This window comes from Manis javanica, chromosome 8 (genome assembly GCF_040802235.1).
Source record: "Manis javanica isolate MJ-LG chromosome 8, MJ_LKY, whole genome shotgun sequence".
In the NCBI taxonomy this organism is placed as follows: Eukaryota; Metazoa; Chordata; class Mammalia; order Pholidota; family Manidae; genus Manis; species Manis javanica.
In genome coordinates, this window is record NC_133163.1 from 11,544,034 (window position 1) to 11,559,329 (window position 15,296).

Genomic DNA, 15,296 nt, shown 5'->3' on the forward strand with positions numbered 1-15,296 from the left:
TGCAAAGCCAGGAGCCCACGCTCAGCCCCAAAACACAGTAGGGCCTCAGGCAGCACCCCTGGGATGCTGGGACACAGTGGCAAAATCATTCTCCTGTGATCAGAACATCTGCCTCCTGTGGATCAGTCTGTGCCTCTGCAAGACCCGCTGAGCTGCAGCCTTCATTTCCTGGTGATCTTTGCTTTCTTTCGCCAAAGTCACATCTACTTTCCATCTGTAGGTACAAGGGAAGCCAATCACATTTTAAAGAGCTGGCTGGGGGCCTTATGCATTTCACTGGCTGGGAAGTTTTGGAGCAGGTGAGCCCTGATACAAAGCAGCTGAAGTGCACTCGCTTGGGTCATGCAGACTGAGGAGAACCCTGGATCAGGAGGCCCCCAACTCTGCTACTTAACCAGCTGTGTGATCGGGGGCCACTCACACTGAGCCTTAGACTCCTCATCTGAAAGTTGGGGACAATAATAAAACTCGGTCTGTTGTACACTAGCATCTAGTGAATGGCTGGATTAAAAACAAGGCTCTGTCATCTAGGAAGCATTAATTAAAAGAGGGGTTGGCAAAATTTTTTGTAAAAGTCCAGATAGTAATTATTTTTTGTTCCAAGGGCCACACAGGCTCTATCCCAACTGCTCAACTTGGACATTGTAACAAAAGCAGCCATGGACACTGAGTAATGAATGGACCTGGTTGTTCCAGTATGAATTTATCTACAAAATCAGGTGGTGGGCTGCATATGGCCTGCAGGCTGTAGACTGCGGACTCCTGATCTACATAGAGGAAAAGTTTAACATCTTAGCATAACTGCTTATCTGCCTTTGTTGATGAGGCTCTCAGTGAAAGCACATGGCAGATGCAACAGTCCTGGGGCAGCACAAAACTCATGGCTGTGATCTGCTTTGGTCCTTATCCTCCACCATGATTCCAACTTAAAGCCACTTCTTCCCTCAGGAAGTCTCAGTGAAGACCCCCATGGCCCACTAACTAGATTCAGTATCTTTGTAATGGGTTTCCTGGCCCTGTCATTGCAGAATGGAAAAACAAACATTATACCTTAACTCAAAGAGGCCTCTCCTGACCTCCCAACCCATAGCATGCAAATTCCAACACACCCCAGACCCTTTACCTTTTTTAGTCACCCTGTTTCATCATCTGATAATAGAGTTTGTATTTCTGTTTCCTTGTTTATTACTTATCTCTTCCCACTAGAGTGAAAGCATTATGAGGGAAGGGACTTTATTGTGCTTACTATTTATATCCAAAGCCTCAACAGTGCCTGGCTTAAAGTAGGTGTTTAATAAATATATTTGCTAAGTGGATGCATATCATTTGCCACACTGAACCACTGTCACATGTTTAATGCTCTGTTTTCTACTTCAATTGTGACCATCCTAAAATCAGGGACTGGGTTTCCCTGTTAACATCAATGTATGTTTGTTGAACTGTTTGTAGAATGAATGAAGTTTTTATTTGATAAAAACAGGAAGGATGGCATGAAGTATAGAGCATGTAGAACAGGAGATTTTAAATGTACTTTTGCTGTGGAAGCCTTTTGCTAAGGGGTATTTTATATACAACTTAGCCTGCTATCCCCCACCCCCCACAAATTGCCCCCAGCTATATCTGGGGCCCCTAGAGAGCTTCCTGGAACCAGTTTTAAAACCACTGGTCTAGTCTAAATTCCCAGCTGCACAGATGAAGAGCTGGAACCAGGGAGAAGGAATAATGGGCCAAAGGTCACCGTAGTCTGTGGCTGACGTGATATGAGAAGCTGGCTTTCTCGCCCACTGAGCTCCTGAAGCTACCCTGTTTGGCTGTTTGTGCTTTTTGCAGACGCTGCTTAAGTCTCAGTTCTGCTCTGAGGAACACCGCATCCCTGAGGAAATCACTTCAGCTCCCTGGGTTCCTCTTTGGAGAGCTCAGCCCACGAACCAGTCAGTCACACAGGCTGTGGCCTCAGCGGCCTAAAGCCAAAGTCCCAGCCTCACTGGAGAAGGCAGAAAGGCACCTGTGACTTGGGCATGTCTTCTCTGAGGTCGTCTCTGACCCCAGGATGCCCTGGAGAGGCAGGAGGACCCAGTGGCTCAGCACAGGACCTGGATCCGAGTTCCAGGTCAAGCACTCACTTGCTCAGGTATGACCCTGAATGGCTGCTTAGCCTCACTGAGCCTGTTTCCTTGGCTATAGAAGGGGGTACCAGTAAGACCCACCCCTCAAGGGATGGCTGTGAGGATTCAGTGACAGGACAGGGAGAGTGATTAACATGGTACCTGCTGGGTTAGTGGCATGTGAGAAATGTTAGACATGGCTATTCTGCACAAGAGGTTAAAGTGTCTTAAAATCCTCAGAACATGACATCTCAGAGGGCTAGAACCCCATTTCTGTTGTGGGGTGTAAAAGCGACGCTGTGCTTTGCTTCCGGGCCTGGCCCATATACTCTCTCTCCATCACCTGGATGTCATGCCCAGGGGAACTTAAAAAGCCTCCCTCAGCCGGGATCCCCACGACTATATGGAGCAGAGCCCCCTTCACACCGTGTCCCCAACCCTTCTCCATTCCACAGCACTTACATGAGAGAGCAATAAACTTTTATTGAGTTAACAATTAAAGAGTTTATCTGTTATAGCAGCAAGTATTTCCTTAACTATTTATTTACCTACCTATCTGTATCTATTTCAAAAAGACCAGAAAGAGACCTACCAAAATATTAATCTTTTTCAATAATAAACACTAGCAACTTTTGTCATCAGAAATCAGTTTGGGTTTTTTTTTTAACATGATTTTTAAAAACCAACAGCCTGACTTCTCTCTCTGTCCTCTCTACCCTGCCTCGGCTCTCCCTCATCAATGTCACAAGTCAGCAGTTCCATGCCCCCAGGGCATCCGACTCCCAGCCTCTGCCCACCATGACCCAGCTATAGATTCCTAGTTGACTGTGTGGTCTCTGTTAGGGAGGTGGATAGCGAGGGGCCTGAGGGACCCTGGGGCTCCAAGTCCCCCACATCCAACCATCTGGCTGCTGGGTACCCTGTCCCCAGAGTTAGGAGCCAGCTTCTGTGTCCTGAAGTGCAGTCTCAAGGTGTTTGCACAGACTATGGAAGGAAGAGAAAAAGGCAGCCCACGGCTTTCACTGCCCTCTTAGATGTTGCCTACTCTTTCTACATTAAAAGAAGGTTCTTTACGTTCTTTTAGGTAGAATCTTACATTTGCACAGCTGGTGTTCCTCCCTCCATCCTCCGCCTCCCATCTTAGGGAGTTCTTGGGCTTAAATCTCTTTCTCCCAGAGAGCAAGTCTGGTCTTAGACATTGAAGAGATAGGAATGACTTGTTTGTAAAGTAAAGGGGAGATGATTCTAGAAGTTCTAACTGCTCTCCCCAAGTCTCATGAAGTCCACAAGGAACCCAGTCTGCTTCTGGGGTTTGATGGGGATTCAGGTACCCAAGGATCTGTTTCCAAGGCTGCTCGGTACTGTGATAAAAGCACAGGCTTCAGAGTGAGGAAATTCTAGCTTCAAATTCTGGCCCACCTGTATCATGGGCATAAATAGCAATTATGTTTCTGGAAAAGGCAGCCTGGCCAGTTAACTCAAGCTTTGTGTCTTCAAGTTTAGCCCTTCCCAGCTGTTCCAACAGGTCTTGCCTGTAGCCAGGCCATAGGACACCACAAGTTACTGGTGCATGCAGTGTAAGAAGGGAGAGGAAGGTGGGTGGAGCTTCTTCCCTGGAGAGAAGGGGCCAGGAGCAGGGCCAGCCAGGTGGAGGTGCGAGGCAAGGGCTGTCTTGTGCTTAGCTACCACTAGTATCAGTGGTGGAGGGAGGCAGGACCCCAGCTGGACTCCAGGGAGTGGCCCACTGCTCCCAGGGCTTCCATGCAGGGCTGCTTGTCTGAGGACCACACTTGAGTAGCAAGCAGCTGGAAGCATCTGGCAGGAGGGAGGTATGAGCTGAATGCTTGGGTAAGGGGCCTGGTCCTAAGATCACTGAATGTCAGACTCAGAGGATAATTTACAAGTCAGTTGAGACCTGGCTGAAAATGAATAACCTCAACGGAATCATGAGGAAATGTCTGACAAACACAAAATGAGGAACTTTCATTAAAAGAGAGAAAGGTGGGGGTGGGTAGGGAAACCTGTCTTCCTTAAAAATACCAATGTCATAAAAGACAAAGAAAGGCTGTGGAAATGTTCCAACTTAAAGAAGGCAAAAGACACCTGACTAAACGTGTGGACTGGATCTGGAACAGGAGGAGGTAATGCTGAAGAGGACCTTATTAGGTGAAGTGACAACCTGGAATACAAATGGTAGGTTAGATAAAAATATTGAATCTATGCAAATTTATGAAGCGCACAACTTCACTGTGGTCGTGCAAGGGACTGTCTCTACTCTGAGAGAAGTATTTAGGGGTAAAGGCCAGGATGAATTTAACTTCCCCTCATACGACTCAGGAAAAAAAAAGTCAGAGAGAAAGCATAAATAATAAAGCAAATGGGATGAAATATTAACAATCCATAGAAGGTGTGTAGTCATTTCTATTTTAATGCACTACTTCTATTTTTGAAGTTTTTGAAGTTTGAAATTACTTCCAAATGAAAGGTTAAAAGAAAAGCCAAAAAATTTAGCAGCACCCCTGGTTATTTCAAACAAAATCCCATGCAGAGCCACATGTATAAAACAGAGATGAGCAGAGTTGTTCGCGGTGAAGCTGGGGGGGGCCCAGCCTGCCTTGTGTCTCCTTGGGGGCCCTGGGGAACACAGCTTGGAACACAGTTTGGAAACAAGTGGGTTCAGCCTCTGTGTTTTTGGAAAAGTGGTGGGGAGGCGGCCATTCCTGCATCCCAGCATTTCTTGGACACTCATATCTGGCCTCTGCTACAGGCCTGAGTGAGGCGTTCCTAGTCCCATTTTGTAAGTGAGGAAACTAAGGCCCTGGAAGACTAGGATCTCCTGGGGCCTCTGCAATCCAGGTGTTTTCTACATGCTCTCCCACCCACGCACGGCAGCCTAAAAAGGCATCCCCCGTTTTACATATACATGCAGAGGCCCCATGGGACTCATGGCCGAGGCTAGAGCACCGAAGCTGGACTTCAAACCCAGGTCAGAGAATGAAGCCCAGAGCCCCTGCCCTTCTTGGCAGAACCTGCCTCCTCCCAGCTGAAGATACGGTGGCTCTGAGTGGGGCAGCCCCGGCCCCCTGAAGGCATAGGTGAGACTGGGAGCCCCTGGACTCACTGTCCAGTGGTTATTTAACAGTGGGAGGGGAACATGCTGTCTGTTCCTCAATGGTAAGCTCATCTGTTCCTGGGGGGACTCTTCCTCCGGAGGCCCGGCTTTGGCCTGGATCTCTGGGCTCAGAGTCCCCCTATGTGGGTCTGGCTTCGGAATCAGCAGAGCCTCCCGTCTTCCTCCTGCCAAGGACGGGAAAGCCATGGCCGCCTTTGTTCTCAGTCGCTCACACGCTGCACCAGGCATGCCCTCTCCAACAGCTGCCTTTTCTTCCTTTCCTTCTCCCTCAAAATTAGCCATTCCCTGCTCTCTGGTAAGTTTTCATGAAGTAAATTCACTGTCAGCAAAAATCACTGCCAAGAGATTGTGCGTTTAAAAGAATTGCAGGAAGCCCAGGCTTCTGAGTAAACTGAGACTCACTGAGAATGGAATCGTCCTTTCCACCTCAAAGTTGTCACCCTGATAATATCTCAAGGTCTGTCGAGCCCTTGGCCAATGACTTTATACCCAGCCTCAGCATGGCCCAGGGAGAAATGCTTCCCCAAATCAGAAGTTCAGACTGGGAAGATGACTGAGCGAGATGTAAACTGCAGGCTCATCTAAATCTTGTAACCGTCCTGCAGCAGTGCGTTTGGTTGTGCCCTTCTAACAGAGGGGAAAACTGAGGGTCAGAGCACCTGAGTAACCTGAACATAGTCACATAGCTGGGAACGAAACCTGGGCCTTTCTCTTCCACATTCCTCTGAGATCCCAGGCCAGCCTGTGTGTTCTGTCTCTGAGGCTGCTCCCAGCAAAGGGTCCTCTGGGGCTCTATCACCTTTCTGACTTGGTCCAGTTTTACCGCTGTTCTCTCTCTACACTGTGCAGGACCCCCACCCCTGACCCCTGCCTCCTCCCTACCACCCCAAGCCTGCCTCCTTCTCCAGTTGCTGGAGATCTGGGCAGCCTCTGGCCAGAAAGTGTGGCCAGCCCTTTGCCGTATCACAATGGGACCTTCAGCTTCACGTTGCTGCTGTGAGGCATGCCAGATGCTTTCCCTGGGTTCTGAGCTTGTCAAACCCTGAGAGCTCTGGGTTCTGCAGGTTGCTTGCTGATCCCACCTTACTTCCTTATTCCTTAGGGATGTTTTAAGAGGTTATTCAGTTGCGGAGTTCACATGCTGGCCTGTTCTCTGGCCTCCAGACTGCAAAGACACCTGGGCTCAAAGTCTGACACCCACTCCATGAGAAAAAGCCTCCACTTCAACACCCCATCTCTTCCAATCACATTGCCAACATCATGATAAGGGGTTAACATGGAATTGTAACTCAGCATGGTATTTGCTTTCAGGGAACTATATTCATTCTAACAATTGGCTGTTGGACACACGTCAATTTAATCCAAAAGAGTGACTCCAACCTGGAAGTGTGACCTGTACCAGGTCTGCCAGGGAGCCTTTCTAGGGTGAGGACCTTGCATCACCCTCCAGTCATACACTAACAATTGCTTTCTCTTGACTTGTGGCCTAACTACCCTGCCCTTCTCCTAGGTAGATGGAATCCCTCTCCTAAAACAGCGATGGCTGTTTAAACCTGTTCAATACTGTGCATTGAGGTTGACATTTACATATGGTGTTTCTAATATTCACAAGTGGCTGAGTAGCTTCTGAACCATTAGGGGTCCTAGTTTCTCCTTTCTGTAAAATAGAGCTTCCCCAGGTGAGGGAACTGGGCCTTAAAGGACTAAATAAATCATTTGAGGTCACACAGGGAGTGACAGATTAGGAATTTGAACCCAAATCTGTGTGGCTACAGAAGTAATAATCCTTCCACTTTCCATTACCATGGTTGTCATGTACAGTTATGCAGGTTGCTTACTGTACAAGGGCACCTACTGAAAGAGGGATTGGGGGATCAAAACCAGCCAGCATTCTGTTCATGAAGGTGTGCACCATAGTATGGTGATGCCCGTTTCTGTCTGCCTGGAGGAGCACTATGGTAAACTGATTATAAATGGTACCAATGATCCCTTCCCTATGTCTGTGCTCCTTGCAATGTGACTTTGCAGCCCTTCCCATCAAGAGGGAAGTCTAGTTTCTCACCCCTTGAAACTGGGCTGGAATTGTGACTAAGCAAGTCAGGGAAATACATCAGAGACGCATTGTGCCCATTCAAACCCAGGGACCGAGAGGTCACACAGACTTTTCTTGCTCTCTTGGACTCCAACTGCCATGGGCACAAGGCTGTGCGAACCTGCCAGAGAATGAGAAGCACATGGCCTGTCACTACTCCAGACCCATCAATAGCCAATCAACCATCTGACATATGAGCCAAGCCACCCTAGACCAGCTAGCCTCCCAACAGCGCCCTCTGACCACGGACCCACAAGTCAGCCTGGCCATGCTTAGGCATGCCGGACCAGATCCACACAACTGCTCCACCAACCTGCGAGCAATAATAAATCCTAACTGAGTTAGGTGGCTTTAATACATTAAACTGTGTCCTTCCAAAATTCATATTTTGAGGTCCTAATCCTCAGGACCTCAGAATGTGACCTTATTTGGAAGTAGGGTCACTGCAGATATAATTAGTTCAGATGAGGTCATACTGGAGCAGGGTAGGCCCCCAAACCAACATGACTGATGCCCTTTTGAAAGGGGAAGTTTGGACACAGGCTTGCGCACAGACAGCATGCCATGTAAAGATGGGAGCAATGCTGCAAAGCTGAGGAGCTACCAGCAGCTGGGAGAGAGGCCTGCACAGAGACTTCAGAGGAGCATGACCCTGCCCACACCTTGATCTCAAACTTCCAGCCTCCAGACAGTGAGACAATACATTTCTGTTTAAGTCATTCAGTCTGTGGTCTTTTGTCACAGCAGCCCTAGGAAACTAATATCGCCCCTTTTTCTAATTCGCACAAAGGCCCAGTACAGTCTGGCTTCCCTGCCGGCCTCCAGTGTGGCACCAATAATGGCCCACCTCCAAGTCCCCAGGTGACCCCTGAGAGGGGCCCAGGGGTTCCGCCCCCACCACCCCACTCCTTCCCCAACAGGCCTCGGAATCTGGAAAGGCTTTTCGAGTGACTTCGGAGGTCTCTGGAGTCCTCAGGGAAGGGGCCACAAGCCATAGAGTACTGCTGCCCCTAGAGAGAGCCCCTGGCCCTGGCCCCTCCTGGCTGCCAGCCTACCTGGGTTGCCGAGGGCCATGGAGTCGTAGATGAGTTTACAGGTCTTGAGCAGGATGGAGATCTTCTTCTCGGGTGAGTAGGCCTTGTGCATGCTGGCAAACTTCTGCAGGATCTTCTCCATGATGGACACCTCTGGCACGCTGGTGGTCACACCCAGATCGGTGGTGGTGGTGGCCAGGATCACCAGCTGGTTGTCCTTGAGCTGCTGCAGTGAGCCATCCTTGCTGTGGATCTCACGCAGGCAGGAGTTGATGGCTTCCTTCAGGGGCTTCAGGACACATTTGTACAAGGCGGACTCCACAATCGCTTCTATGGGGGGGGGGTCAGAGTGGGAGGGTGAGGAAACCAGCAGCAGGGGTCCTGCCATCAGACCTTGCAGCCCATCAGTGTGGCTTTTCCCATGTCATGGTCCCTGGAAGGACTAACAGCCCGAGAACCGTGCAGTTCTGACATATGAGACACCGTAGTACCTTCAACAGAGAGCCACACTATGAAGACCCTGGCACAGGAGCCCTCGGGGACTTATACATTGTATCCTAATGCTTTTCACAGAGCCTGGTCTGGATTAAACTCTCACAGGGCTGCCTACCAGTGCAGAACTTCAGAGGGCACTATTCATATGGGGTTTGTGCAGTACACAACCTGTGCAGCTGTATGTGGAGGGCCTGGGTGCCCAGTAAATGTTTGGTAGAATTATTCTCCATGTCTCTCAATTTCCAAATCTATTTGACTATAGTCTCAAGAGTACAGTATATCTAGAACCTGACTTCTCACCACTTCCACAGCTACCACCTTGACCTCATTATCTCTTGCTAAATTTGTCAGTAGCTTCTTGCCCTGCCCCCCACCCTTTAAAAAAATTTTATCAAATGTACATCACAATGGTTCAACAGTTCCCCTTCCCCCCAACCCCTGTCCACTCCCCTCCCCTTGCTAACCACTAGTCACTTCTGTGTCTATGAGTCTAATGCTGTTTTGTTCCTTTTCTTTTGCTTCCTTTTATATTCTACAAATAATTGAAATGATGGGGTATTTGTCTTTCTCCGCCTGACTTACTTCACTCAGCATAATACCCTCTAGATACATCCCTGTTATTGCAAATGGCAGGATTTGTTTTCTTTTTATGGCTGAAGAATATTCCATTGTGTATATGTACCACATCTTCTTTATCCATTCATCTACTGATGGACACTTAGGTTGCTTCCATATGTTGGTCATTGCAAACAGTGCGGCAATAAACATAGGAGTGCATAAATCTTTTTGAATTAGGGATTTTGTTTTCTTTGGGTAAACTTGTAGGAGTGGAGTCCCACGTATCTCTATTTTTAGTTTTTTGAGGAACCTCCACACTGCTTTCCACAGCAGTTGCACCAATTTTCAGCCCTATCAATAGTGTAGGAGGGTTCCTATTTCTCTGTACCCTCGCAGCGTTTACTATTTCTTGTCTTTTAGGTAGAGCCCTGGACCCTTTTAATGCATTCTCAGCATAGCAGCCAGCATCATCCTGTCATGACATGTTCGAGCATGACATTTTTGTGCTCAGAATCCTCCAGTGGCTCCCACCTCAAGCACAGTAGAAGCCAAAGTCTTCCCTGTGGCCTACAAGGCCCTCTGTGATGCGTCCTGGGACCTCTTTCATTATCACCAGTGCTCATGCTGCTCCAGCCACCCTGACTTCCTTGCTGCTCCCCCAACTTGCCAGGTTTGCTCCTGTCTCAGGGCCTTTGCACCTACTTTCTATTCTCTTTGCCTGGAGAAGTCACTCTACAGCTATCAACATGGCTTATTCCTTCACTGGTCAAATGTTATTTTATCCAAGAGGCACCCTCACTAGCTAGCAGAGTGGGAGTTAGTCAGCTCAGATCTCACAGTGACTCTGCAGCATGCATGCCATTATCCCCACTCTACAGATGGGCCAAGTGAGGCTCTGATGGCATGGGTCACACAGCTAGTTGGGGCTGAACAAGGATTTGAACCTATGCCTACTTGGCACTAAGGTGATGTTCAGCTGCTTTTGTTGACAGTAGGGAAGTAATCTTGGAAAGTCTTTTTGATTCTACTCCATCTGCAGGGGGAGGGTCTCAGCTATTAGCCCTGTCCCTGTGGGGAGACACCTGAGCTGCCCTATTCCTGCGGATGAGGGAATGGCTCATGTCCCATGGCTGAACTGAATGGAGGCCCAGAAAACCCTCTCCTGCTGTGCTGGCCTGTGGTTGGCCCGTGTCTGGGTTTGGGGCCTGTGCTGGCTGTCCTGGGTCCTCCCCTGCTGCCTCCCTCTTGCCCTTTGCTTCTCCAGCCTCTTCAGCAGAATAAAAGGTTGCCCTTGTCTCCCTCACACCACTCCTATGCATCCTTCCAGGCCTGACCATGACCCCGCTGCCATCAGAGCTTCTGTAGCTACAGGCACTGTGACCTGGAGGCAAGGGCTTGCAGTCAGTCTTCCCTGCTGCCATCCTCCTCCAGGCTGTACACTTTGTAGTCCTGCACCAGGTTGCTGAAGTATAAGGCCCTGTCCTGGGCCCCTGTGTGACCTTGTCCTTGTCCTTTTCCCTTGCAGGGCCTGTTTCCTTATTTACAAAATGAAAAGGCTGTGGCTCATGCTCTCCAGGGTCCTTCACTTCTGAGAGCCCCCAGATCTTCAGCAAAACCTGACTCTGGCCTCAGCAATGGCAGGGTTTAGCACCTCTCCTTTGCCTCTAATTGCTCCTATGACTTGTCTCTGTAGCAAGACTAGGGTGGGGTCCTGCCCAGCCCCACATGTGGTTGAGGGTCTTCCACCTTCTAACTGGGCGCATAGGCATAACTCAGAATTAAGGGGCACAGCAGTGGGGGGGTTAGTTCATGGACAGGGTGGATGGTCTGGGCTAATCCCTTCCTCCCCCCCTCCCAGCCCCTGCCCGGACTGACCTAGCTCCTCCTCGGAGTGCAGGACGGGGTCCACCAGGGCCTTGAGCTCCGTGCTCTGCAGCAGGTAGCTCTTGAGCTGGGTCATCATGGTGCGGATCTCCTGCAGCATCTCCGTGCTGGAGGTCTGGCGCGCCATCATCTCCAGGCTGTACACTTTGTAGTCCTGCACCAGGTTGCCGAAGTACGAGGCCTTGTCCTGCGCCAGCTCTACCACCTTCTTGTACAGCTTGCGGTTGTTGGACAGGAAGGCGTGGAAGACGCTGGTGAAGCTCACGAAGCTCAGGCGGTGCTTCGCCTTGCCCAGGATCATTGAGGGCTTCTTCTTCATGCCAGGGCTGCTGAACTGCTCCAGCTCCTCCTCTGCGCTGCTAGTTGAGTAGGAGTCCTGGTCCGTGGCTGAGGCGGGCACTCCCAAGCTGTCTGAGAGGGAGGCCAGGGATCCCTTGAACTCTGGAGTGCTCTGGGGCCGGGCACCGGCCCGGGCCTGTGGGCTCTGAGCCCCAGCTTGGGAGGCAGGCCTCTGGCCCTCTCCAAGGAGACCAGGTGTGGGGTTCTCAGGGGCTACCTTCTCTGTGGAAAGCTTGGGGCTCTCCGACGGGCTTGGGAGGACTGAGGCCAGTTGTCGGGAGATCCGTTTCTTCCTGGGCGGAGGGACTGGAGGCTGGCGGATCTGTCTTGGTGGCTCTGGCATGATGCCCGGGGCGATGGCTTTGACCACTTCTTCCTGGCCTTGCTCTGTGGTCCTCCGAGGCCTGTCCCCAGGACTGTCTGGGGGCTCCTGGGGAGGCAGTCTGAGTGGGGATGCCCTAGAAAGACCTAGCTTGTCCCCCTCCGCCACCGTCCCCCTGTCCGCCTTCCCTGCACTCTGGTCATCCAGGGAGACCTTTTCAGAGGAGATGCGGCGTCTGGGAGGGGCAGCCGGGACACTTTTCTTCAGGGGCACTGACGGGGCCGGGGCTGGCTGCAAGGAGCTGGGGCCTGCCCCTGGCTTCATCTCTTCCTCCCTGAGGGGGCCCAGGCCTGCCAGTGGGGGTGGGAGCCTCTCACAGGCTGCCATGAGTGGCTGGCTTGGATGGTCTGGGGGGCCTGGGGCATGGGGTGCAAGGTGGGGGGCAGACACGGGGGGTGCAGGAGGAAGGCACTCTGGAGATGGTGAAGTGGCCACCGGGAGGGAAGCAGGCAGACGGCTGGCCAAAGGAGGAGCAGGGGTTGGAGAAGGCCCGACAGGGCCAGGTGCGTGGAGAGGGGGCGCGGGGGGCGGGGGTGCTGGGCGACGGGGGGCCCACCTGGAGGTGGGTGAGGTAGCGCAGGAGGTGGGAGGCGACAGGCTGGAGGGGCAGCATCCAGGGGGTGGCTGGCAGGAGGGCAGGGCTTGGCTGCAGTCCTCGATGAAAATCGGATTCACAAACCACAGGCGCTCACTTCCTACGGACAGCTCAATTTCACACGAGCAATTTTCGTCATGGGTGGTGGACCTGGGGCTGGAGGCTGGGGGTGGTCCAGGGGCTGGGCCTGGGGGCTCTGCTGGGCTCCCTCCTCCTTGCTGGGGGTTCAATGAGGAGTCCCAGAAGCCTGTAGAATCAAGAGGGAGAGAGAGAGGCGGTCAGTCCTGAAGCCGGGCCCCTGCCTTGGGTGGGGTTTGTGGGCAGGGTGGGGTCAGGGCCAAAGAGGGCCGGCCAGGGGCTTGCTTCACTGCCCTGAGGGTTGTTTGCTTCACTGCCCTGAGGGCTGTTTTCCCCTGGTGGACTGTTTTAAACCTCTCCCACCACTTCCTGCCTCCAGAGGGGAAGCCCCACGCGGTCCTCCCCAGCAGTGCTGGGGTGGGGTGGGATGGCCGTGGTGACAGGCTCAGCTTCAGTTCTGCCCCTGGGCCTGTGAGACCCCACCGTGGGGGGCACCAATGACACGGGGTGCAGGCGCATGTGGGGATGGACAGCACAGAGGCTGGGAGCTCCTGCCGGTGACCAGCTGGGTGCCCTGGGGTGGGTTACTTGGACTTTCTGGGCCTCGATCTAGTCATCTCTAGAATGGGGGTAGGGAGGGTCCTGACAGGGAAGACCCTTTTGCCTGTTTTGGCCTCCACAGTAACTGTGTTGCAGGAAGAACAAACCTATGGACTGTGGCCAGTGAGCTAAGCCCTGAGCACCCACCCAGGTGGGGAACGACTGCCCACTCAGTGATTCTGACTTTGGTTAACGTCACTCTTACAACAGGAAGCTGCCCCACACCCCCAGCGTGTGTGTGTGAGTGCAGAGAGCAGGGGCTCCTGCACAGCTGAGCTAAGTTCCAGCACATGCCTTTCTCCTGACCAGCCCTCCTGGGCTCAGTACATGGCTGTGGCCGCCAAAGCAGGCCTGTCCCCATCCAGGCACGGCTGCTCAGCGTCAGGCTTATTCTGGGTAAGGGGCATGGAACATCCAAGCTGAAAGGGCATTGTGGGTTGGCTAGCTCAGGAATTCTTGACCTCTGGGTACCAAGCCCTGTGGGGAATCTGGTGGAAGCTCGGGATCCTCGAAAAGGGCCCAGAAGCACATTTGAGAGCAGTTTCATCTGGCTTGCAGGCCATTCTGAGCGCATTCAGGCAGGTGCTCTTGGACAGGAGCAGGGACCCCAGGTCCTGTTCGACCTCTTAGTTTTAGAGATGGAGAGTGCAGAGTCCCCTGTTAGTGACACAGTCAGGTCTCTGGCCTCTCACCCAGAGCTCCTTACTCCTGGGAAGGATTCATCAGTAAAAAAAACTATCTAGAAAAACAGCAAGGACAGGAACAGGACCCGGCATGCTTTGCATTCTGGCTGTGTGGGCTGCTTGCTTTCCATGGATCGACTCACTGCTCCCTGACCACTGACCTGTGGTGTGTCCCCATATTATAGGGGAAGATAAACAACCCAGACGGATTGAACAACCTGGGACATAGGCTGGAGAATGAGGGAGCCGGGGTTTGGATCAGGTCACCCTAGTTCTGAAGCTTGTGTGCTCAGCTGCTGAGTTATGTGACCTTCCTTCCTAGGAACTTGCGACACTTCTCATCTTGATTGCTCTCCCAGCATGAAAGTTTCAGGGTGGCATGCACCCCAGAACTGGGGATGTGGTAAGCGCGCCACAGACGTTGAAAGGATGGGGACATCACAGCATGGCCGTGTGTGTACTTGCCCTGAGAGATGGGCACGCTCTGGGATGAGGGCATTTGCCATCCTGCTGGCCAGGGGGTGGCAACCCCAGTCAGAGTGAGCAGGCGTGTGCCCAGGACAATGGGGCTGCAGAGAAAGTGACTGCAAGGGAGCCATGTCCATCCCTTCTGGGGGTGGAGCCCTTGTGGAGGAAAAGAGAGGGCCCCATGGGCAGAGAGACCCTGTGTCTGGCAGCCCGAGCGCTGGGGTGAGCTGTCTCCACAACAACATGGATGACAAACTTCCATGTGACGCTCTCCAACCTGCAAAGCTCTGTGCACACTGGCTACAACCCGAGGATGTGGAGTACCCAGGGGGGTAGGCTGAGTCTCCGGGCTCTCCCACGACCCAGCCAAGCTGTTCTTCAGGACTGCCTGGCCCCGCGCTTTGATTTCTGGGGCAGCTACTGACTCCTCCAAGGCTGAGCCTCTCTTCGGGATGCCTCGCATCGGACACACAGATGTTCTGGCACCAGGGAGTGAGCATTCGAAGCAGTGCCCCGCCTATGCAAGTCCAACCAAGTTGTTGCCTTGGAAGTTTTCCTAGTAAGGAGAGCAGGCAGCCAGTCCGACTCAGGTGAACTGCACAGCAGCCCATATGTGAGCCAAGGCCCCTGACGCTCACCCCAAGTCCCCATACCACCCTTCCTTTGCGTGAAGGTGTAAGTCCAGGGTAGATGATAAACAGAACTGCTTACCCATGGCTGGGTGGGCATTCTCATCACTGCTCACCTAGATCACAGCCATGGCCTGCCCCCCACACCCCTCTAATTCACTCTCTTCTTTGTGGCGCTGTGGGGCATATAGCAGGCCCTTGATTGCCGTTTGCTTAGGATC

At 52.1% G+C, this 15,296-nt stretch overlaps 1 protein-coding gene across 1 annotated transcript in view; it reads right to left on the bottom strand.

The window, feature by feature from the left end:
* Positions 1–15,296, bottom strand: part of RIN3 (Ras and Rab interactor 3) — a 120,437-nt gene that overhangs the window by 15,266 nt on the left and 89,875 nt on the right. The window contains exons 6-7 of the mRNA XM_036991564.2: positions 11,293–12,864; positions 8,386–8,694 (exon numbers count right to left, since the gene is read on the bottom strand). Of these exons, the coding sequence (XP_036847459.2) occupies positions 8,386–8,694; positions 11,293–12,864 (1,881 nt within the window). The remainder of the gene's footprint in view (positions 1–8,385; positions 8,695–11,292; positions 12,865–15,296) is intronic.